Raw genomic sequence first — 25814 nt, forward strand, 5'->3', positions numbered from 1 at the left:
GATGTAGAGTACGGCATATGGTCTGAGCACTAACAGGCTGACCTCCCACCTCTTCAATTTCTGCAGCAATGCTAACAGCACTCCTGTATCGAGTCACATGACATATTGGAGAGAAAATGACAAGCAGTACTCAATTTGGACATTTAGGGATGTACGTAGTTCCCATGCGGTGTACTCACTTTTGTTGCCAGGAGTTTAGATATTAATGGCTATATTTTGAGGGGAAAATAAATGAACTCTGTTATATAAGCTGCACAAAGACTACTTTTCATTGTGTCAAAGTGTCATTTTGTCAGTGTTGTCCCTTGAAAAGATATACTTTAAATATCTGCAGAAATGCGAGGGGTGTACTCACTTTTGTGATACACTGTATGTAAATATATTTTTTTCTTCCAAAATTACTTTTCAAACTGTCTTCAACTGAATACAATAAAAAGCAAGATATTTCATTTTCAATGGGGATCACTTCTGAATTATTCGCAAGCCCGTGTTTTAGTCGCAGTCTTTGGTTACACTTTATTTGAACTTGGGGTCATAGGACTGTCAAGATGTCATGAATATAATGGAGGGCTTATGACAGATGTCATTGAGTGTGTTTTTATAAATTATGTTTTGAATGTTGTTAAATGTTAAATTATTATGATGCAATATTGAGATTTTTCAAATGTCTTTGAGTTGATATTAGAATTTAGGAACAGTTTTAGGACTAGGGCTGCAGCTATCGTTTATTTGAGTAATCGATTAATCTATCAATTATTTCAAAAAATCAAGTAATTGGATTCGAACATTTAATGTGTAGCAGAAGAAATTTTAGGAGATGTTAAACAGGCTTGCAAAGATTACTTTCAAAAGAGCATTAAATGCGATACAAAATAAAATTACCGAGTGTTTCTTCAAACTATGCAAAATCTCACTTTCATTTCACAAGAGGCCTAAAAGCATTTCAAAATAAAATACCTGAGCTTTGCCTCAAAAGGTATAAAAAAAAAAAAATTAATAAATGAGGATCGAACCGCAACAAAAGAACAATTGGCTAACTTGCGAAGCAAAAGTGTGCTAGCTTAAATGCTTTAAAATGCTAACTTTTTTCTTTTACCATGCGCTTAACAAATTGTTCAAACGCATATTCCCCCCCAAAAAACTGCTAAATATACCTCGAAACTAAATGACGAATGCATAAACAATCATATCAGCTTAAACAAAAACTTACAACCTTAAGTTGGTCTTAACAGGGAGCCACTGGATCCAGCCATGTCTGATGAGTTATGTCATATTCACTGTTGCCATTAGAGGGGAGCATATCCACTCAAATCAATAAAACTGAATGCAAACACATTCACAATAAACCATTACCACGCCATTAATTAAACGAATCTTCGAAGCAGCAATTTAAAAAAAAAACATTTTTCTAATCGAATTACTCAAGTTAATCGATTAATTGTTGCAGCACTAGTTGTGACACATTATAATGTGTCATACGCATTCATTAATGTTCATGACAGTGTCATGTAATCATTATGACAGTCTTATGACAGTCTCATGACACAGAGTACAAATAAAGTGTTACTTAGTGTTTTACTACAAAGCTATGCTGCTGCAATACGTGAAGAATCTGGCTTGGCATTGTCTTACTGAAATAAGCAGCGTCATCTCAGAAGAGTATTTGCTTGGATTGCAGCATATGTTACTCTAAAACCTCTTTGTACTATTCAGCATTAATGGTGCCTTCTCAGATGTGCCCATGGACACAAACACACCTCAGTAGCATCCCAGATGCCGGCTTTTGAATCTTGAGGTTATTGCAATCTGGAGGAAAGGACATTTTGAACTGGTTAGACCATGACAGTTTTCCACTTTGCATCAATTCATTACAGATGAGCTCAGGCCCAACGAAGCTGGCAGTGTTTCTCGCTGTTGTTCTTATATTGCTTGCATGGTGGTGGTTTAACTTGCATTTGACAGTGTTGTAATGAAGTGTTAACTGATTTCCTAAATGTTATAAAGCCCATGTGATTTCACACATTAAGTAAGTAGTGGTCACCAACATTTTTTGCACCATGGACCGGTATGATGTGGGCCTTTTTTCACGGAGCGGCAATGTGTGGCAAAAAATAAATATAAAATAACACAACGAGGCTAAAAAACGATCAAGTGCAGGGAAAATGTAAGTCACCATACGCTGAATAAACCTTTTTTTACCAGCGGCCTCTCCTAAACTTGACGGCAAACATCCTTGGTCGCAAGCATAATGAGTTCTTCTCCAATTGTGAAAGGTTTCTTGGCTTTAGCAATACGATTCGCCACAAGGTATGATGCTCTCAGTGCATTTACTTTTATTGCCTCGTTTGCTAGCTTTTAGCCACATATTATGCAGAATGGGTTTGTTGTAGGCTCCTCTTCCGGCTCAGCAGGTGGCCTATCCAAAGATGTTGCCGCCCGCAGCACACAGTCAACAGCAGCTAACGTTGCTGTTTACATTGACTGACGCTGGGCTGCTGTAAGTGTGCAAACACCCCAGTAATGGCGGTCAACCACTGGAGGGCGACAAACACAACTCTCTACTCAGATTAGACAACAGGCACATGCCAGATTGCGGTCGTTACAAAATTTTGTATTATTTCTCTGCGGCCCGGTAGCAAATGCGCCAAGGACCCTGTACCAGTTTCCTGCTCAGTGGTCGGAAATCACTGGCTTTTAGTCTTCGGTCGCTCCTGTGCCAATTTTTTGGAATGTGCTGCAGGCATCAAATTTGGAATGAAAATGCCAAAAAATGTAAAACATTAAGTTTCTTATCCAAATAGTGTCTTCAACTGAATATATGTTGAAACGATTTAGGAAATCATTATCACTGGTTATGTATATGTTTCCATATGTCTGTTTGTTTGTCCTGATGTACGATGTGTTCAAGATAATTTAAGAACAAAGAGATGGATTTTTATCAACTTTGCAGGATATGTTTGGAATATGAAACTGAGTAGGTGATTATATCTCTCATAGTTGTATTCTGTTTTAATGTGTTTTACACATTGTCCTAACTTCATTGAAATTGGAGTTTTTAGAGGGAGTTTCAGTATCATTATTGTTTTTAAGTACAGAGTATCTCTCCATGATCGTTGCTAATTTAAGAAGCCCTTGCATGGTTTGTAAATAATTGATTTCCGTTGCCCCCTACAAAAGACTTTGGCAGAGGGTGTGCAGATATGAGTGAGAAATTGATCAAAATATGCTGCATGTTCAACTCTTTTGATTACGTTCTCAGGTTTCTTGATGGATCGAGTACTAATTTTTAAATTGTGGTTTGCAGACTTTTTTGCCTTCCATGTAATTGATCAAATTGCTGCTATGTTTGCTCCATTCTAAATGAGAAAATGCAGTTAAATGCAGCCAACTAAGCAATCAGGATATTTTACAGAATTGTTTAATTCATTCTAAAATAACTGACATCCTTTTAAGCAAATTTCCAAAGTCAGCAACTGTTGCAAGTAATACGTGTAGCCATAGTAGCACCAAGAGCATGGGACGTAAGGGAACAAAGCATGTTCTAAACCTCATTCACAGAAAAGCAATTCAACTGTTCACCCATTACTGTAATGTGACAATAACACAGGTACATAAACACTTAAGACTTAACAGATCCAAAATCCAAATGGAAAAAAAAAGAAAAACCCACCCCACTGGCATGTTTACTATCAGCCAAAGGGCTGACTTTCAACCCCCTTATGTAACTACGCCTTCCTCTTCAATAATAAAAGTTTTCTACATGAACAAAAAATGTTGGTTTATTCTTTAACTTGACTGCTCAAAACAATAAATAAATATGAGTAGAATTGACTAGGAAAGGAAGCAGTAGAATTTGTGACTGGGTTGTTCAACAGGATCTTAGATATTGAGAAGATGCCTGAGGAATGGGGAAGTGTGCGGGTGCCCATTTTTAAGAACAAAGGAGATGTATAGAGTTGTGGCAACTACAGAGGAATAAAGTTGATGAGCCACACAATGAAGCTATGAGAAAGAGTTCATTTGTTGAAGCTAGACTGAAGGAAGAGGTGAACATTTGTGAGCAGCAGTATGGTTTCATGCCCCCCCCCCCCCCCCCCCCCTTAGCTAAAATGAAAGGAAAGGTTTATAAAATGTAGTGAGACCTGCGATGTTGTTTGGTCTGGAGACAGCGCCATTGAAGAAAAGACAGGAGCCACAGCTGGAGGTGGCAGAGACGAAGATGCTAAGGTTCTCTTTGGGAGTGACCAGAATGGATAGGATCGGACATGAGCATATCAGCAGTACAGCGCTTGTTATAGAATTTGGAGAAAGGCATAGAGTTCTGACTGAGATGGTTTGGCATGTCCAAAATGGATGCTGAATTTCTATATGCCAGGCAGGAGGTTTAGAGGACGACCAAAGAGGAGGTTTATGGATGTAGTTAAAGAGGACATGAAGGTAGTTGGTGTGAGAGCAGAGGATGCAGAGGACAGGCTTAGATGGAGACAATTGATTCGCTGTGGTGACCCCTGAAGGGAAAACCCGAAAGGAAAAAGAAGAGTAGAACCTTTAAATTGTGTGTTGAATATGCTTGTTTTCCATTGGCTCTCTAATGATCTATTCATCAACATGTCTACGATCCATTCACACTACAATATAAACGGTTGCGTGAGGATGAACAACATATATAAATCCATTTGGTTAGATTCATCCCGTTTTTAAGTGGGTCTGTATCAACATATCCAACAAAGACGATTGAGTCTTTGCACGATGCATTGCAAGGTTTTAATTAGATACAAGCACACAGGTAAAACTTTATGTGGATCTTTATTTATGAAACATTTGACATCTTTGAATCATCGCTTAAAAATATATTCGAATTCAGCTTTAGCTTTCATTATAAAACAAAACATGAAATCCAAAGCAACAAGAGCGACAAAAAATAAGTCAGTAAAGCACAGCTAGCAGTCAGTACAACACTAACAACATACTTCTTCCATCACAAGAGACAACATTTTGTTCCGAAAACAGATGAACGAGAATGTAAGCCGTATTCCTAATAAAATTAAACAACTAATGTAAAATTAAAAGTGTGTTGAAATTATATAGCACTGTATACGCTTCAGCGTTTCCAAGAACAGCAGTGAAAAATAGAAATCCAGTTTGGCACATTTGTAGTCACATTTCTATTGCAGCTCATAACAAAAAAAAAAAAAAAAAAAAAAAAAAAAAAAAAAAAAAAAAAAAAAAAAAAAAAAAACTGGAAGCTCCATTATTATTTTCTATTCAATTACTGTGCAGCTACTAGGTTTGTAGGGCTTCAAGGAGAAACAAGCGAGCTGCTACCTCTTCAGTCAAAACCATTGCAAATCAAACAAAATAATGACTTGAAATGGACCAACTCCTTAAAAAAAAAAAATCGCAAGCTCATTGCGTGTGCAAATAGATATCAAAAATGCAAATGTGCTTTTATGTTTTGATTGTATGTTTGAACTGCTGTGATTGCCAACGTTTTAAAGTGCTTTCATTATATGACCTATAAGTGGAATTGACTTAAATTGGAAGACATTTACTTCCAGGGGAGGATCATGGCTATATTTGTAGAGAGCAATTAAGAAAGCAGTTCTTTCTTCTGGCACTGAGGCATAGACAAAATGAGCAAGGTAAATTTTCAATTTAACGAATGTAAACTAACTAGATATTAACAGTCATTTAACTTTGTCAGCCATCATGCATTCTTTTTAACTCAGTCTGGTTCTGTTTAGTACTTTTCAGTATGGGTGTCAATTTTAGCAACTTCTTGATTGGGACGGATTGTTTTAAATTTTTAGGATTCTTTCATCCTTAAAGGTTTTAAAGACTATCTTTGACTCGTGGGTGGGTGGCAATCACATTTATGCTGCTGACGCCACCATCAAAATAAAATATTCTTATGCCATTATAATCTGACAGAATAAAGATTGTAAAAGGATTACGATAACTCCAGATGCGACTTAATCCTCTGCAGTCCAACCGTGTCCTCAGAGATCGACCTTCCCACTGGAATGTTTCCCAATTGGCCCACATTCCTGGCGTCTAGATCTAAAGAAATCATACAACACTGAAACAATATTTGGTGGCGGAAATGCATTTTAACATTTGGTAACAGCAAAGGCAATATGTTTAGAGATGGACTTCACTTTCATTCTTCTCAACATTCATGCATTCTTCATGCTTTACATTAGGAAATTGGTGTCTAAGTGATTTTAGTTAATTTCCCTTTACTCGATCGCCCCTTTGAAGGTGATGTTGATGTCAAACTGTAAAGGAAGAACCGAGAGTGTTTTGGAGGGGATCTCCCTATGACTAAGAGAAGGCTGGAGGTATCCAAGAAGCACCGAGAATCAGCAGATGAAGGTCTCTGTTGTCAAAACCTGGCATGCGGGTTGACGATAACAACGTCTGTAGCCAGGTCGACGGGAAAGTCGCTCTTGTCACAGGTTTCGTGGTCACTGCTCCCATGGCTGCTTTGAGGCGACTCTGAAGGAGGCTGGTACAGGATGCTGGCCAGCATGAAGAAGATTACCCCCAAAAACTAGGATAAACAAATACCAGTTAAGTGTAAGATTTGAAGTCTACTAAGCAACCTTTCAATTGGCGCAGTTTAGTTTACAATGCTACTGCTTTGTAAATAAGCAATGTGTGGGTGTGGCAGTAGGTAAATATTATGACATACAGTGCTGACCAAAAGTATTGGCTCCCCTGCAATTCTGTCAGATAATGCTCAATTTCTCCCAGAAAATGATTGCAATTACAAATGCTTTGGTAGTAATATCTCCATTTATTTAGTTTGCAATGAAAAAAACACAAAAGAAAATGTAAAAAAATAAAAATAAAAAAAAAAAATAAAATCATTTTACACAAAACTCCAAAAATGGGCCGGTTAAAAAAGTATTGGCACCCTCAGCACAACATTTAGACAAAATAACCGCGAACAACCGCTTCCGTTGTCCATCAATGAAATTCTTACAATTCTCTGCTGAAATTTTAGACCATTCTTCTTTGGCCAACTGCTCCAGGTCTCTGAGATTTGAAGGGTGCCTTCTCCAAACTGCCGTTTTCAGGTCTCTCCACAAGTGTTCAATGGGATTCAGGTCTGGACTCAATGCAGGCCACTTTAGAAGTCTCCAGTGCTTTCTCTCAAACCATTTTCTAGTGCTTTTTGAAGTGTGTTTTGGGTCATTGTCCTGCTGGAAGATCCATGACCTCTGAGGGAGAACCAGCTTTCTCACACTAGGCTCTATATTATGCTGCAAAATTTGTTGGTAGTCCAAAGACTTCATAATGCCATGCACAGGGTCAAGCAGTCCAATGCCAGAAGCAGCAAAGCAACCCCAAAACATCAGGGAACATCCGCCAATTTTGTCTGGGGACTGTGTTCTTTTCTTTGAAGGCCTTGTTTTTTTCCCTGTATATTTATGTTGATGCCTGTTCCCAAAAAGCTCTACTTTTGTCTCATCTGACCAGAGAACACTCTTCCAAAACGTTTTTGGCTTTCTCAGGTAAGTTTTGGCAAACTTTTTTCGTCCACATCTAGGGAGGTTAGCCACAGTGCCATGGGCTTTACACTTATTGATGACACTGTGCACAGTAGACACCAGGGGCGGACTGGTAATCTGTGGGTTCTGGAGGATCACAGAACGGCCGGTGCCCTGGACGGCCGGCGGCCGCCATTCATTATGCATCACTGTTTTTATCCCCCCTATCCTCTGATTATCTACAGTTCGCATCCAATCCGACAGGTGGCAGCAATGCGCCTGGCTTTTCCCTGCCAATCTGATAGACTAGGAACGACGAAAGCACAGAGTAGCCTTCATTGGTTCCTTCCTTGTGGAAGCAAAATAGCGACGAGTGTTAATGCACAATATGGATGGTGGTGGCAAAAAAACTGAAAAGAGCAGGGTGGCGCGGAAAAGGTTAGAGAGAAAAAATTAAAGAAACTGGAGAGTGAAGCATTAAAATGTCATAAATCGACAAATATTTTCGCAAGCAGCAGTCTGGCTGCAACGGCCACGTCGGGTAACAACAGCTCAGCTCCCGGCGATGGTGAGAGGGAGCTGCAGCCGCTCTGACGTGCAGACGGTGCTGGGAGAGAGAAAAGAAGAGGGAGGGGGCAACGATAAACTGTTGGAAGTTCCCCAGACAAGCGCAGGGCAAGTAAATTGGGATGAAGAGGGTTACTTGCTCTGTAAACTGGCAATTGTTATCCATCAGGTAGCTACATTTTAAATCAAATAAATGACAATTAAAGGGTTAGTGCCAGCTAGTCGATGTACCCGTTTGCAATCGTGTCAAGTTACAGTATGCTAGTCCTACTATCCCTCTCCTAAGAAAAAATATTTTAGCCGTAAAACAATGTATGCACACGCAGCATAGCAATATTAATCCAAAAGAAATATAACAAAATATTAATAAAATGAATGATTTTACTTTAAAGTTTAGGTAGTTAAATTGATGTTATATACATTATTAATCATTTATATATCGTTTTGTTTTCTGGTTAATACTTTCCAATGAAGTTTATGTATACAGGATTTGTCTTGAAATGTGTATTGTATTTTCATTGAAATTTATTATTTGTATGGCAAGATTAATTATGGCAGGGGTCTCCAAACCGGTCCTCAAGGGCCGCTGTGGGGCCTGGTTTTTGTTTTAACCGATCGAGTACCGACAGTTTAACCAATGAAGTTTCTGCTAAAACAAGCAGCACCTGACTGCAATCAACTGATTACACTTGTAAGACACCAGATTGGTGCAGAGGTTTTGTCTTGTTTTGTTGGAATGAAATCCTGCGCCCGCCGCAGCCCTATGTGGAATAGTTTGGAGACCACTGAATTATGGCATAAACAATTAAGTCATTTTATAGACAGTGATCTATAGAGATATATTATAATCAATGTCAATACTGTTGTCTGGCCCATTTTAGGGGTTTGGTGTAAAATGATAATGATTTAATTTTTTTTTACATTCTCTTATGTGTTTTTTCATTGCAAACAAAATAAATGAAGATATTACTACCAAAACCTTTGTAATTGAAATCATTTTTGGGGAGAAATTGAACATTATCTGACAGAACTGCAGGGGTGCCAATACCTTTGGCCAGTACTGTGTACTCTCATGTCCTTTAAAAAAGACCAAAGAGCGTCCTTGCGTTTTTTCCACTTTTTGCCATTATTAATATAAAGACCCACAAACCACAGGATGCGAAATGACATTATTTTAAGTCGACAATGTCCATTTGGCCAATTGAGCCTCAGAATTGGACAAAAAGAATATTCCAGCCCCTTCAGGGTTCAAGTTTCGATGGGTTTTCACATTTAAATGATGGAAAGAAGTTGTAATGAAATTGAAAGGTCTTCATTTGTGTCTACCTTATATATGACCCCAGCAAGGAGTGTGTATTGGCTCATGGCAGAGTTTTGATAGAGGTAGCAGGAGCCCTGCTCCCCACACTGATCCTGCCACAGCAAGCAGGAAATGTCAATCATGGATCCAAATGCAATGGGTCCAGGGATACCACCTGTGAGGGAACAGCAAATGACAATTGAAATCACGTCGAATGAACAAAACTACAATGCTGTTAGCCTAATAGCATAATAGCCGAAGTTATTTTTGGGCCAAATTGAGATTTCTGCATAAATGTTACTCTCTGACCACTGCTGCATCATCTTGCCTTTAACAAGCAATCAGAACGAATCAGAACAAATCAGAATCTCTTTGATTTATCTGGTAAACTAGTCAATATGTTTAATAATTAAAAAAAAAAAAAAAAAAAAGCCATTTCAAGCTTTTTTGCAATTAGTTATTTTAAATTGGTTAATGTTTAACAAATAACAGAACTTTGTTATAAACAAGCAAATGAGAGTAAACCTTGGTTAAATGTATACAAATAGCAAAATTTTATGACCAATTTGATGAAATGGAAGTAAAACTACTTAGTTAAGGTAGAAATATATAGAACAGTTATGAACAGGGGTGCACATATTTTTTTTGCCCAGGTTCTCAGAGGAGGACCTGGAGATGTGACTTGGTCCTCATTGAGATTGAGAGCCGACCCGCCTGATGCGATAAAATTATGACAATTATGTTGAAAAAGTACAAAAGCTGTACCGCATACAAACAGGAAGGATTGTCTCAGGAGTGATTTGTTCGAGGAATTAAGGTAATTATTTTATTTTTCGTACCATGCATGCATTTTGAAACGTGAAAAAAAATTAATGGGAGGAATTCGCCGCTACAACATTAACATTACGTTGCAATATTTACGTAAAATAAATGCTACCAGTACGGTTTTTTGCTTATAACCAAGATTCAAGACTCTTTTACGTCCATATCTATAAAGAATTCATGGATTTAAGCATTTATTCACAAGAATTTTCCCGGAAAACGCTTTGTTTACTATGGCGGCCGCTAATTTCCTTACTGAACAGCCTCATAGATCCCAATATTTACGTAAAATAAATACTAACTGCAATTATTTTTTTTTTTTTTTTGCTTTTAACCAAGAATCGAGACTGTTTTATGTCCATATCTATAATGAATTCAGGGATTGAAGCATTTATTCACAACAATTTTCAATGAAAAAAGCTCTTTGACTGTTATTCCACTCGGTCAGGTTTGACGGCCACGCCAACAATGCAGGTCCCCAATAATCAGCACTGTGTCCAGTCAATATCATTATGAAGTCTATGACTATGTGCTCATTAGATGTTAAGAAAATCCCTTTAATTTTTCTCTACACTGTGGTTCCTTTGGCGTCAAAGTGACAGTATACATGACACTTACCTAATGTGCGCACCACAATCCACTGGATGCCAAGTCCAAAGGATCTCTGACTGTCTGGCACGCACCTAAAAAAGTACAGTATTTATAAATATTACACACACTTGTTAGCATGATGTAGTAAATGAATACTTCAATCAAAACAGAGAATTCTGACTCTTGTCAAGGCAAAATATATGATAAAAAAGTTTCTTTGCAAACATGGTACATTTGACAACCTCACCTGAGTGTGGCAGTGAGCGCCGGGATGCTACAGAGGAAGGTGAAGAGGATGAGGATGAAGAGGAATGATAGGAAGGCTGGCATATGGTGACAGGTGCTACTACACTTTCCTGCTGTAGCAATTCCATTCTGGTCCAAGGAGACGTTCTTTACATCCACACAGCTGCACTCAGAGTAAACCTACGAACACCACACAGGATATGATGTCACACACTGGCTTTCTCATCCTTACCCTCCCATTTTTTGCATTCTATCTATCTATTCTCTATATTGCTATTTTTGTTTAGAGTTAGGTTTAATGATCTCATGAGTGTCTGGTAAAACATAACACCAGACCAAATTGGTTCACATTATGAGCCAAAATCTTTATTTGACAATTATGAATGTCACAAATAAAATAACTTTACCCATCAGAACTTTTTCAAATATTATCTCTAAGAAGCAATTAAAACTTGTGTGGCAAATCTGTTATGTGAATCGACTGTTTCGCTGTTGTGATACCTGAGGGGATATAGCCGAATGGGTGCATGGATGGATGCTGGGGACGCAACTTATTATTCTCAGGTGCGACTCATGTATATCTTCACACTGACAGCCATGGGAAGGGCATTCTGGGCTTGCCCTCAACCACTTGGATAGTTGGTGGATTTATTCGGAAGTGATACTGTAGATGAAGACTTTAATGTACTTGGTAGTAATTTGGAAAAAAATCATATTTGGTAAACAAGCTATGCTGTGTTGTTTAGGCTATAGTTATTTGAGTAACTAATAGCTATTGATGGCTTACACCAGTGCTTCTCAATAATTTTCTGTTATGCCCCTAAAGTGCATCAATTTGCCTGAATTTAAAAAAGGCACATTGCTCAATTTTTTAACCATTTGATACTGAAAAAATAAATTAATTAATAAATAACAATAAATTCAAATTGATTAGCAACATTGAACTCATGAGGACAATATGTTAAACAAATTGAACGAAAAAAACAAAAATTAATCAAACAAAATCGACAGTGTCATTGGACAGAGGGACAGTTTTTATTTTTGCTGCACGCAGTATCACCTCCTTTGCTATGGTGTGGGGTTATTTTGCACTAAGCAACTTTGCCATCTTATATGATACAGTGCACACTGGTTTATTGATGTATCACTGACAAAGTGGGACGATTGTTGGCAATATTCGGCACATTTTCGCGAAAAAAAAATATCGAGCAACTTATCAATGTGATTGGGGTCTAATGTCTTTAAGTGTTTAAGTGACGTCTTAATTGATTTGGCTTCCTGCTGTCCGCAGCAAACATTTTTAGACACAGGAAACAGACTGGTCTTTACTCATCTCCCGCTGTATTAAAAGTCAAATCCAAATGCGACATACACTTTGTCACAATTCCTCGTCTCAGCTCTTCATATCTCAAGTGATCTTTGCTGTGTGCTCTTTTTTGGTTCAAAAAAGACTGCGCATACTCTGAAAATGAGTGCGCCACTGCCATCCACTGAGTGGATGTGAAATTTATTCTATTATAGCGTGGCAAAAAGTTGTTGCCTGAGGTCACAAACGCCACACCCGACATCGCCCTTGGCCTATTTGAGAAGTACTGGCTTACACTCTCTGCGTACACTCTTCTCCATTTTATTGTTATCACTATAACGCACAATGTTCGTACTTGTTCTCTAATGAAATTACAACCAAAATATGACTTATAATCCAGTGTGACTTTTATGTTTTTTTCCTCTTCAGTGTACTTTCCTGTCGTAAAAAGGACAAGTGTTGCAGAGAATTGATGGATACTTTAAATGAAACTTTAAGAAACACCGGAAACTTCTCTAAAATTGGTGTGCTGTACCTTTTTGCCTGTAGCGTTTTCTGTGTGGTTGATGGAGGTGCAACCAGCATGACAGGGGGAATAATACATGATGTTATCAGAACCACACACTGGGTTGTATAGCTCCTGGACACAGCCACAACCTGCATTACAGCCCACTATTAAGCGCTCTGGTACAGAAGAGCTGCTGAAAGAATCACAAAAGGAAGACATTAATTTTTGCTTCCATTTATTCTGTCTGTGTGAAATGTAAAGGGGGGAAAAATAAGACTAGCTATATGAGGAACTAGGGGAACACCCTGAACTGGTTGCTAGCCAATCGCAGGGTAGCCATAGACAAACAATCTGTCACTCAGAGGAGAATCTAGGGTGTTCAATCATCTTAGAATGCATGTTTTTGGGATGCAGGAGGAAACTGGAGAAAGCCCACGCAGGTACGGGGAAATCATGCAAACTCCACACAGGAGGGCTAGAGCCTTGGATCGAACCCTTGATGTCAGAACTGTGAGGCGTCGTGCTAACCATCCCAGCCCTTGCTGTCACATACCACGCAATTTTAACAAATTAAAAAGTAGTTGTTTACCTGTTTCCTGGACCCAGACGATTGGGTTGGTCATAAAGCTGTTTGAACTGGTCCATCGGGCTCTTGAGAGCAGACTGATAAGGAGCAGTGATGCCGGCCATGGGTGGATTGGGGCAGTGGAAGAGAAAGATGAAGATGGCGATCAGACTGACTATGGCGCAGATCATGCAGAAACGAATGATGCCTCGGCAGCGGAGGTTCAGTTTCTTAACGATATAGCCCCCCAGGAAGGTGCCCCCGCCTCCTGCGGGGACCACCATGAAGCCTGGAAATATTAATAGGGGAGAAAAGAACAGTCCTAAAATAGCTCACATCCGTAAAATGAATGACAATGCCATTCCCATTACCCTCATTTATTGGCTATTGAACCGTAAATGAAGTACAGTACATGGTTTTGCTTTTAGATAGTCGAGGAACTTTTCTTCAGAGATGACGAACCCTTGAAAGACCACGCTTACCGCATTAGACCATATAGACTAATGCAATGTGCAGTGTTGCACGTTTGATTTAATGCGCACCAAATGCCACAGAATGTGACCCAACTTGGACAGTGATATGCCAGGACATGCATGCATATGCTTCCTGTTCCATGCCCACTGCGGTTTTACTATTGCTGACTAGTTTTTTAGTCTGTCCCTCACTAAGTGTAGAAGGCAGAAAAAGCCCTAAACAACAGACCCTAAGGCTAAACCTGAACGATGACAGAAGGAGAAGCCAGAACAGAGCACCAAGTGAAGGACTCGTCCCGATTCACAGTTCCCATGTACGGCAACTTTTTGATCCGTAAAAAAAAAAATTACACAAGGGTGGCATACAGGTAAAATTCCCTTTTTGCATTTTCACTGGAATAAACAGAATCAATCCCCTAATCCTCAATTGTTTCTTGGTCACTCACCAAACCATGTGGCAGCTTCAGATGCACTGAAACTGAATTGAGACTCCAAGAATTTTGGACCAAATGTAGACATGCCAGCAATGAGGGTGGCTTCTGTAGCACCAGCCAAGCACAGAAACAAGAAGGTGGGATTCTTTAGGAGAAGTAGTACTGATCTACAAAAAAGGAAAAATTGAATATATTGAAAACCACCATATTGTTTCAGAAATGTTTGTTAACTGGATGGACGATTAAGGCCCAGCTCTGTGAATGAACTCTATTTTAATTAATCCTGCTGCTCTAATACCAACTGCTCTGAGTCATTCTCAGTATACATTGGTATGGCACTACATTGAAAGACACGTGATGTTATATAATGCACCCTGAATAATCACAGTGGATTATCTGAAATAAAGTTAAACCTTGATTGAAACTTGTGAAACTGGAAATGTTTTAATGCAAAGACCTTTTCTCAAACAATCAGATATAAAATTTATGATATTTCTTGTTGAAGGTTCATGTTTTAATTATTGTATATGGCGCACCTTCAATTAAAGGCCTATTTAAAAACTTTTTTCAGACATAGGGCACAATGCATAATAAGACACGGTAGTAGTTGTTCTGGGGTTGCATTATGCATCCACTAGATGAAGCTACGTTAAAGGGAATGTCATGCCATGATTAACTAATATTGATTCATATATAAAGTGCATCGGATTATAAGGCACACAATCGGCTTTTGAGAAAATTGAAGGCTTTTTAGGTGCGCATTATAGTGCGGAAAATATGGTTAATAGTTGAAAAAGAATCAGATCTGCATCAAACAGCATTTTATGCCTGTGCAATGGAATAGCTGTCAAACACGCTAAAGTACAGCACTATATTATAGCATAGCCTGAAATTAGAATGGTAGTTCATCTATTCACAAGAAAAAAAAAACAAGTATTTTAGTAAGTTGCGATTAACAACTGTAATGGGAGTAGAGCACTGAATTTTATCAAAATTGAATGCTAAAAAAGAGGGCACCAGACTATTTTGGCTCCAAACCACGTGAAACCTTGATTTAAAAAAATAAAAAATAATTCCTCCAACAAAAATAGGTAAACTAATGACAGTACATCATGCTGTAGTTGTGCTTTTTTCTACCTTTGTATACAGTATTAGTTTAAGCTACGATCAATGGTTCAAGATGCTGTTTAATTTTTATTTAATTGTATGGAGTGGTAATTTGTTCGTCAAAAGGTTCGTCAGTATGGCAAGAAAAAATATTTTGAGCTTAAGCCTCTGTATTTTTTTTTCTGGATTTGCATAAAAATTTCTTACATTTAGGAAATGGGCTGTGCAACTTCCATATGTTGATTTGAACAGTTCCATAAAACTGCAGAGCAACGCATCACTTACTTTGGCATGTCCTTCACAGATTTGCCAAACTGAGGGTCAGAAGCTGTGGTATGACTGCCATCTTTAAGCTGGTGGGCTTCAGACACACGCATGGCCTTATGCTCCTGGGAACCTGAAATCAATTAATGAACATGAATGCCAAAATAAATAATATTTTTAAAAAGCAACAAAAGTACAGTACAGTGCGCGCTGTTGTGACGTCACACGGCAAACGTTAAATTTCAGGTTTTTAGTGCGTCCGGTCCGTACCGTCCGCCCCGGACCAGTGCATAACCTATCATTTGGACTGTCAGATTGATGATCCCCGCAGCATATGACACACATACGTTCAGCGGGCGTGATTGCTATGCTGATCTGGCGAGCTAAAATCCTGAAATATGATGCAATTCTGGTGGAATAGGAGGGCAAATCCTACTGCTTGGCTTGAAGTGTAACCTGGTTTGTTGTTGTTCCTGCTGGCCTGTCAGAAATAGATACACGTCACACGTCACATAATTATGTGAATTTGATACATTTATTACTACAGCTATATAACTACTCGTCTGTTTTTGTAATTACTGATAATTACAATGACTACAATGACTGAAGAAAGAAAGCTTCTGAGTCAACTCACAATGCTAGACAAAGGCTTACCACTCCTCCTTTCGTGAGGTGTCGATGCGCCAATCGGCGTCATCACCACTGTCTGCAGTGCCGAGTAAATCGGCGTCATCTAACGCCTCAGGTCATACATGAAAGCATTAAGTTTAGATAATCTTCCCTGGGAGCCCTCGTCATTGCTAATGTCACGAAAAAGCGATCCTGAACGGGTACTTTCGCTGGAAATATCACTATCGCTGGTGCTGCTATGGATAAAGTCTGCCATGTCTTCTGATGCCTTCTGAAAATGACGTCACACTTCCGGGTTTGGGAAGGCAGTATTGACGGAGTGCTGAAAAACTAAAAAGATGCCAATTCTAACCTTGAACGATATATCGTTTAAACATCGCCATCGCAATGTGCGCATGCGCAATAGTCCCATCGCAAGGATGTGCGACAGTTTTTTTTTTTAAATCCACAAACTTTTGATTTGCTTCATGCGCTCCGCACAGCCTCCCTCCCTCCGTCTCCCAGCTCTTTGTTCCTTAGTCACTGTGGCACTTGCTTATTAAAGTTAACGATGTTGACAGATGGTTGATTGATCTTGCCAGAGAACCGGACTTCACATGCACGGCATACGTCAATCATCGTTTAACTTGTTAAATAGTTGCTGCGCAAGGAAGCGTGCGCTGGAATGAATGTGTGTGTGTGTGCGCAGCCAGACATGTTGTGTCGCGGCAATAAACACAAGACGGGATTTTTAATTTGTAATTTCTACATGTCACTCTAGGAGTCACAGTCAAGGTAGGTAAACAGAAGAATTTAATAAAGCCAAGCATTTTTCTTCTACAGTACTTTATTCTTGTTTAAAAATGATTCAGTGGGACAGTTATGTTTAAAACTGATCATAATTATTAAATTTGAAGTGCTTAAAAACCATGTATTAAAATATATATATACATTTTTATAAATCATACTTTGGGAAAAACAAAAAAAGTAAAAAAAGACGGTCTCATATGTATATCTTTTCAATGCTAAATCTGAATAAATACATTGAACACACACCACGACTGGGCATCTTTGGGGTTTTTCACTTATCGGGGCGGGTTCTGGTCCCCATTAACCGCGAAAAACAAGGGCTCACTGAACACTGTGGTCACGGTGAATCATCCAAAGTCTTTCCAAACAGCTTTTCAAGTCATCTAGTTAAAATGTCTTAAAAAAAAAAAGATATATATATATATATATATATCTTTTTTTAATATCGCAATATATCGCAAACCCCAAAAAAAACGCAACAATAGTTTTTTCCAATATCGTTCAGGCCTAGCAAATTCTTCTCCCAGTTACGCGTTAAACATAGTCGTTTCAATTAACTCGTCCAAAGTTTTAATTCTTCAAATTACACCAAAATCTGGCAAACTCTTCATCTGCCCTTGAAGAGTTCAACTATTTTCTTACAGACTTATTCACAAAGAGGTGAACCTTGTTCCATCTTTGCTTGTGAATGACTGAGCAACTTTTATAGACAATCATGTTTACCGATTGGTTGTTAGGAACAGGTGTTTGAAGAGCATTTCTCAAATACAGTGGTACCGCTACATACGAAGTTAATTTGTTCCAGGAACTTGTTTGTAAATCAAAATGGTCGTATGTAGAGCAGGATTTTCCCATAAGAATACATTATAATTCCACCAGTTTCTTCCACAGCCCAAAAACCTACGCTACATCCTTAATACTGCTGTTACTATTACAATTACAATTACAAAGAGCAAAACAAATAAATTATGAATAAAAATCAGAATAACAATAATATAATAATATCAGTAATAATCTAACGAATCGGTTTCTAAAGTGGCGGACTTTTTTTGCTGTACCTGAACGCACCACGGGGCTGACGTGACGGTGGGCAAGAGAGGGCTATTTTACTTTCTGTTTCAATCCTGCCATCAACAGCAGCGGACACTAGGCGAGTTGATGGAATAAATGATTAGAAAACATGACAAAGCTGGTGATTTCTTTGGCGATGTTACCACAATAAAAATTGTCACTTTAACTTATACTGTAAAGACTAGCCCCCAGCCACTGTCCTACAATCAATAACGTCTGGCCCGCGCACAGACTTAATAAATTGGTCAGCAGTACTGCAACCACCATATGAAGTAGCTTACACACTAAATGCTGCTCCTCATTTACCCACTAAAAGGCAGCAGCACTCTAACCAACATTACCCCATGTGACCCTTTACTCCCAATTTTCTAAAATGACAACATTCAACAAAAAAAAAGAAAGTTGACTGTGACGGCCGACGCTTCAAGGATAGGTGGAAATTAGACTATTTCTTCAGAGAGATAGTCACTGTTTTTAAAGAGTTCAATGTGAGGCGATATTACCAAACAAGACACGCTGACATGCACCGACAAGATTACAGGGAAGATATGTTGTGAGAAATTGAAACAACTTGAAGCTAGTTTATTTCACAGTAGTATTTCGCAAGAGCCCGAGAGTCGAAAGAGAATGCCACGAAGGCTATTTGTGAGATTGTTGAAATTATTAATTTAAAAAAATAATAAAGCAAATGTGACGCACAGAATGGCTTGCTAATATTTGCTTAAATATATTGTTCTACGTAGAGGACGTCAGCCAAGGTCGGCCCCCCACATTTTTATGACACCAAATCTGGCCCCCTTTGCAAAAAAGTTTGGACACCCCTGCTATAGATCTATGCATTATGAGTACCTGGCAGCTGTCTTGGGTACCCCAGGATGGGGAAGGCCACCAACAATGCTGCTGCTCCTCCGACAAGGAAGCCAATCCACCAAGCACCAACCCACAAAGGGTTCTCTGGAGTCATTCTTGTCCTGTCACCAAACAAATACACAAATTACAGTGAAAATTTCTGTTATTTACTGACAAATATGATGTCTTGCCTTGATTACTTCCTCACTGAACAAGCCTGGTTTGTTCAAAAATAATCTTCGATACAAGAAAAATGCAATTGCGTCATGTTGTCAGCATCAAAGGGAAGTGTGTGCACTGCAGATTCATTAGTGCCTTTGAAAAGTAGTCTGATGGTTATTAGCAGCTTTGTGGCTATGCTCGCTGGCCGACCAGCCAGGGGTGAAAGTGGGCCGGAACACCGTTGCAGTTTAATATTCGTAGGCGGAACTGTGCTTTGATCCCGAAAATATGACGGCAACTGTCAAACCTCCATGTTAAAAAAAAAAATCTGCCTGGCTGCCACACACATCTCCAAGAAGCAGGGGCGCTGCCAGTGATTTTGGGCCCCATGAAAAGAAATCACTTTGGGCCCGCCCACCAGTGCCGGGATACACACACACATTTAGAGTATCAACTACGTAATTTCCTGCATTCTGGTGAATCTTTACCCACTAATTTGTGCATTTTCTGCATTAATTTAAGATTTAAATATATTTATGTAAACATACGACGTATAGAGCAATAATGAATAGACTGATATCACCCATAAGAAATGTACTGAACTTTTAAAATCTAAATATATTTTTATTAGAAATATTCTCAAAGTAAATACCATAGTGAATGACTTAGAATAAATGTTTTGTTTGAACTTAACTATACTACAGTATACATTACAGTATACAGTATACAACTGTTTTAGTATGAAGAGATTGCTAAGCATTTGCCTGCTGTACTGATTAAATGTAAGCTAAAAGTGGAGCAAACACTAGCTAGCGAACAATTACAGTATTTCATTATGGAGTAGGCTTAGCCTCATCTGGAAACTCACAATCTCCACTATAAGCTACAGCTCCGAAGTGAGGTCCCTTGTTAACAAACTAAATTCAATTGATGACAAACTAAATTCAATAAATTCTTGACAAACTGGATTCAAGCAGATTTTAAAAAAGAAAATTTACCCACCAACTTTCAACATCCGTAGGATACCAAAAAATGTCGTCATTATTTGGAATTCATGTTTTTGAATACCGTAGGTGCATGTTGCTCATTGAGGCCGGGAAAATCCCGTATTTCTTACGGAGTGAGCTGGGACCTCGCTTCGGAGCTAAGATAACAGGTTAATTTTCAGCACTACACTGACACAAGACACCAACCTTCCTTTGTGAAGTACTTTGTCACATCCTGTTGGCCTTTTCTACCCATCTCCTGTTTTGCTTTCTTTTATTTCCTCTTTTGAAAACCTGATTTTTGTTTTGAAAACATTTCTGCACTACCGCGCTCTGGGCGCTTCAAGTCATTGGCTGGTGTAAGTGCGCACCGCTGCTCCCGGGCGGAACAAACCATTTAATGAAAATATGGTGGTTTTGGGGTGCGGGGCTGGCAATACATATGCTCTCTGGTTGTTTACGTTTTGCCAAAAACAAAACAAGAAAACGAAACCCTTCGTTTTATTCATGTTAAAATTATAATGATTAATATTTAAATATGCAAACGATTACCTAATGTTCTAATTTTCTTTGTGGGCCCCCCATCAGGGCATGGGCCCTTAGAATCAGTATCACTTTACCCCTATACGGCGCCCTTGCCAAGAAGAAAATAGTATCCAAAAATTAGATGTTTACATACACGGGTGTTAAAAACAAGCCTAATAAAGTGCTTGTGATGAACTGTTGTCTAATATGCTATCAGCACGCACGCACAAATGTATGCACGTGCGTGCTCGGCGATAAAACGCAGCCGTGAAAATTACCGCCCTCATTTTTATTTACTGTGCGATAAATTGACTCATTGTATATTGCGACAGGCTTAGCATCTTCAATAAAAACATGTCGTTAGTTAGTTAGATGGACTTACAATCTGCCAGCTTGTAATTGTCTTCTGTCGTCTTCCAAAATTACAACTGGGTGACAGCGCTTTAGGAATTCAATCATGGCCGACGAGCAGCCAAGCTTGGAATTGAAGAGACAGGACACAACAGTGTACCCTCCTTTATTTCATTGAAATAGGTCAATGTTTTGGCTACTCTGGTGCGCTTTTTTGGCTTTGTGCCGCTTTCCCTGCTTGCACACTAAGCGACATTAAAAATACAAAAATCTCCCGACCCCCCCCCCCTTAAAAATTTTCTCCTGGGATCTACACAATTCAATTAGGTCACCCTTTTTTACTTCAAAAGTCACCCTTTTTTACTTCAAAATGGCGAATTTCGGCGAAAGGTGAGAGATTTTCATGCCTGCTTTATTGTTGATGAAAATATGGCCTCTTTTTTTACCTTAAGGAGTTTGTCACCCTAGTTGAGTTCCCCTATGAAATGTGACTCCAAATACACACACAAATGAAGACTTACTTGAGGTTGATTTCAGTGTAAATGTTGAGGAAGTAACCCCCGAGCAGATAACCTGCTGCTGGACCCACAATGGCTGCAGTATAAAAGATTCCTGGGGGCAGAAAGTCAAAGCATGTGTGATACTTTCCGTACTTTCTCGTTCCTTTTTACTAACAAGCATTTCCTATTTAAGATAAAAGTTTAATTTTCCTTTGTTATTGGGGTTCTTTGTTCAAAAATAAATAATAATAATAAATAAACAGAATGAAATAACCCTGGAAAAGTTTGTTAAATATGAATAAACGGATGCAGTTTTGCGGACTCGCAGAGGGGAAGATTAAAAAGAGGGCGCATGGCATGCTCTGGCTCTGCAATGACCATACAGCGCCTTCTCTTTTTTATCCAAATTATTTATTTTATAACAAGTATTCCTTAGTTTAACATCCATACATCGTTTTAGTATATTTATATAAATATATATTTTAGTGCTGCGATGATTAATGGATTAACTCGATTATTCGATTAGAAAAAAAAAATTCTAATAAAATGTTGCTTCGAGTATTCATTTAATTAAAGTGGCGTTGTAATGGTTTATTTTGAAAGTGTTTGCATTTAGTTTTATTGATTGGCGTGGATACACTGCCCTCTGGTCTGCCTCTTTTCACATGGCTGAATCCAACTGCTCCCTGTTAAGACCAACGCCAAGTTTTTGTTTGAGCTAATTATTTTTAATGCATTCATAATTTAGTTTATAGGTATATTTAGCCGTTTTTTTAATGGGAATATGTGTCTTAGCCATTTGTTAAGAGTATTGAAAAAAAAAAAAAAAAAACTTTAGCATTTTAGCTAGCGGACTTTTTCTTTGTAAGTCAGCCAATTGTTATTTTGTTGTACATTGATCCTCATTTCAAAAATATATATTGTTTGAGACTCAGCTCAGGTATTTTAATTTTTCATGTTTTTTTATCCGATTACTCGATTATTCGAACTAGTCCATCGATTAATCGACTACTAAAATATTCGATAGCTGCAGCCCTAATATATATATTTTAAAAAGTTAGCGAGAGAGAACCCAGGCCCGACCCCAACGTAATAATTGACATTTTAATTTTGTTATGTTTTCAGTTTAATTTAGCTATTTCCAGCTTGCTATGTTTATAATTGCGATGTTTGTTTACCGTTTTTCGTCTTACTGCGAAGAAGGAGGAAGTGACGATCGGCCCACCATGATATTTATGTCATCAGTCATCGTGATGTGACCCGGGAATTTGACGCCTGCTTTCACGCACACTGCTTCCCAGGAACGTCCAGGACATGATACTAGGATGCGACCCGTGTGTAATCTCCGTGTCAGTCGACACGGGGAATTGTTTTCACACATAACCGCTGCACGGTTAAGTCCTGCGATGTACCCGGTTTTCAGAGTATGTGAAAGGGGCTTAGGACGCGTGTGTAAAAATAATGTGATCAGGACATCCCTCCTAGAAACACAATTGCAATCAAATAAAAAATTACCCAGATAACATACCTGAGCTCCCATTTTGACCGAGCTTATATATGAAACAGTTAAAAGTTTGGAAAATAACTTTACTGCCTCTTTAATATCTACAAAATACTACCCGGTGGGTTGTCCAGTTAATTTATTGGGGGCTAACTTACTCACTCATGATGAGGAGTGGGAATCTCTGGGTATCTCACGATACAATATCCGATACAAGGATCACGATAACAATTTCACAATATAGTAATACAACGATTATCGATACATGGGCCAGGAAATCATTTTACAATATTCTACAATATAACTAATGGAACAGAAAAACAAGCTCTTTTCATCCTTTAGCTGTGAATTGAAATGACTGTAACCCAGTAGACATCCAATCTATTTGAACTGGGAGGGTGGCAGCGCTGCCATTATCTCACTTTAAATTGATCAGACGTCTGTGCTTGTCAGTGGCAGCCAATAAGTTAATTTTGGGGCATTTCAATTAATTGCTGTTGATTTTCAGTCACCTTCTGTTGATTTTGGCACATTTCCGGGACATTTACTGTTGTTTCAAGAGCATTTATGGGTCACTTCCTGTTATTTTGGGTTACAAAACAGGAAGTGCCCTGTATATGCCCTAAAATGAACAGAAAGTGACCTGTAAATGCAAATGTAAATGAAAATTGGAAAGCTTGGCTGCGAATTCTATTGTCTGGTCCCAGTCTAAATGGACAGCAACCATTGAGGCAACTGACACTATTCTAGTGAAATATTTTGGTCGCAACTTGTTGCTTCCTTTTTGTTTTAAACAGTGAACCCTTTTTAAAATGATATATTTATTCTTGGCAGGAGCACGTAGATAACCTTTTGGGATACAAAGTATCACGATATATCAACATTTTGATATTTTGGCACACCCCTACTCATGACTCACCCGTGTAAACAGGCCCGTAGCTTGACTTAACATTCTCGTCCAGATACGTGACTCCCAAGGTGTAAAGAGGCGTGGCCCCGACACCATGGAGAAATTGTCCTAGCATGAATACAAATCGATAGTTGGACAATCCCCCAGCTTCTTGGTTCTGGCACGAGCTGGTCCGGTTGGCAGAGCATATTCCAGTTTGTTCAGGAAGATTGACCTGGTATGGTGGCGTGGTGAAGTGAGGCAGGGCGAAGACCAGAGAACCCAATGCCATGAGAAGCACCCCCCAACCAAGCCAGTGAGGCTTGTGGCCCGTTCCCCCGAAGTAGCTGACAAAGGTTAAACAAACGCATGCTGCTATATCATAGGAGCTGGCGATGAGACCCGCTTGGTAGCTTCGCAGGTCGAAGCGCCTCTCAATAGTTGTCACCACTGTGTTGATCAAGCCATTTATGATCATCCCTTGGAGGAAAGAGGCCACACACAGAAAAAACAACACCCAGCGTGGAGTGTTGAAGACTTGGATAGCTTTGGGTGTCAGAGCCCCCCAGCCACAAAGTTGAACCGACTCTGTGGGTGTTTGAGTTGATCTAATCTGTGACTCTGTGCAAGGAGTCGCTTGCTTCCCATAAATCTGTTCTGGAAAGGTGGAAGCTCCAGTGAAAATGCATTGTTGAACGGGAGTTTCAGCGCTTCTGGGTCCTGAGTCTGTGAGATGAGAGTCCACAGGGCTGGGTGTGTCCAGAGAGGGACCTCTGGTCAAAGAGAGGCCATGAAGGTCAAGGAGCTCCTGCCTGGAGCTGAAGGAGGCATCAGCACTAAGCATTGTCTTAGGCTGAGATGTAGGCATGAATGTGGAAACTACTTGGAGATTACTAAGGAACGTACTTGTGTAACAACTGAAGGTAGTAGAAAAACTGAAGATGGTCAAATATATAAAATCTTAATCCAGCAGGTGTGTGAAATTGAATGGCTTCTTTCTTGTGTATTTATCCCATCCATCCACAATGCTGAGGGTGTCTTAAGGCTGTTCTGGTGCTTTATAAGGCAACGCCACAGGATTGACTCATGGCATCCTTTAAAAAGAAAACACATGATATAAATGACAGACATAACTGTATATTCTTACACTGTCTAATTCACTTTGAAGGAAAATATGACAAAATTCCGAGCATTTAAGATAAATTATTTTATAATTTTACTTTTAAACTTGAGGTTCCAGCTACCTACTGTGAAAAATGTGTGAAACAAAAGAGCAGCATATCAAGTATTTAAAGAAATACTGAAGATCATTACAGCTGGTATGTAGAGGAATTCATTTTGTAAGGGAAAAAAATGCATGAAAAGATGCCTGGCTAGACATTTACATCAGTCAATCATTAAAGGTACCTTTGCAATAACTTGTTTTCATAGTTTAACTAACATTCCTCCCTTAACCATTTTCCAACAATTTTTTGCTGTGCTTTGAACATTTTAAAATCTCCGCCAAGTAATATTTACCTGATGATCTTAATCACATTTTTTTTAACATTTGTGAGAAAAAAATCATAGGATTAAAATGTCCTTTTAGAGATAATTTAACCTCTCAATATGTAAGACTGCTCCAAATTGTCCATAGGGTTGATAATGAACGTTCATGTATCGCTCATTATTATCAGGCATGAAAATGGGTCAGGGGTTAAAAAGGTGAGAAGGGTGTGGAGGAAATATGTTCCAGTACACTGTATTGTACACCCCAACAAAATATTGAGCTCTGTCGACCCACACTGTGTTTCAGCAGGGCCATGCAGAGACCGGTGGAGGGGCGGGTGCTCGTAGATCAAAAGGGGCACATGAACAAGTATTTAATACACCTTAAAACAAC

At 38.9% G+C, this 25814-nt stretch overlaps 1 protein-coding gene across 5 annotated transcripts in view; it reads right to left on the reverse strand.

Moving 5' to 3' along the window:
- Nucleotides 1-6090: 6090 nt before the first annotated feature.
- Nucleotides 6091-25814, reverse strand: part of LOC130910879 (solute carrier organic anion transporter family member 4A1-like) — a 48154-nt gene continuing 28430 nt past the window's right edge. For 4 of the 5 annotated variants that reach the window (XM_057828499.1, XM_057828508.1, XM_057828524.1 and 1 more), the window contains exons 2-12: nucleotides 23963-25026; nucleotides 21564-21654; nucleotides 19019-19140; nucleotides 15701-15812; nucleotides 14321-14475; nucleotides 13426-13690; nucleotides 12864-13029; nucleotides 11024-11202; nucleotides 10804-10868; nucleotides 9390-9538; nucleotides 6091-6553 (exon numbers count right to left, since the gene is read on the reverse strand). In XM_057828499.1, coding sequence (XP_057684482.1) covers nucleotides 6386-6553; nucleotides 9390-9538; nucleotides 10804-10868; nucleotides 11024-11202; nucleotides 12864-13029; nucleotides 13426-13690; nucleotides 14321-14475; nucleotides 15701-15812; nucleotides 19019-19140; nucleotides 21564-21654; nucleotides 23963-24800 — 2310 coding nt within the window. In that variant the 5' untranslated portion in view covers nucleotides 24801-25026 and the 3' untranslated portion in view covers nucleotides 6091-6385. The remainder of the gene's footprint in view (nucleotides 6554-9389; nucleotides 9539-10803; nucleotides 10869-11023; nucleotides 11203-12863; nucleotides 13030-13425; nucleotides 13691-14320; nucleotides 14476-15700; nucleotides 15813-19018; nucleotides 19141-21563; nucleotides 21655-23962; nucleotides 25027-25814) is intronic. The other variant, XM_057828534.1, reaches the window with a different exon arrangement.

The sequence above is a fragment of the Corythoichthys intestinalis genome, chromosome 2, assembly GCF_030265065.1.
Source record: "Corythoichthys intestinalis isolate RoL2023-P3 chromosome 2, ASM3026506v1, whole genome shotgun sequence".
In the NCBI taxonomy this organism is placed as follows: Eukaryota; Metazoa; Chordata; class Actinopteri; order Syngnathiformes; family Syngnathidae; genus Corythoichthys; species Corythoichthys intestinalis.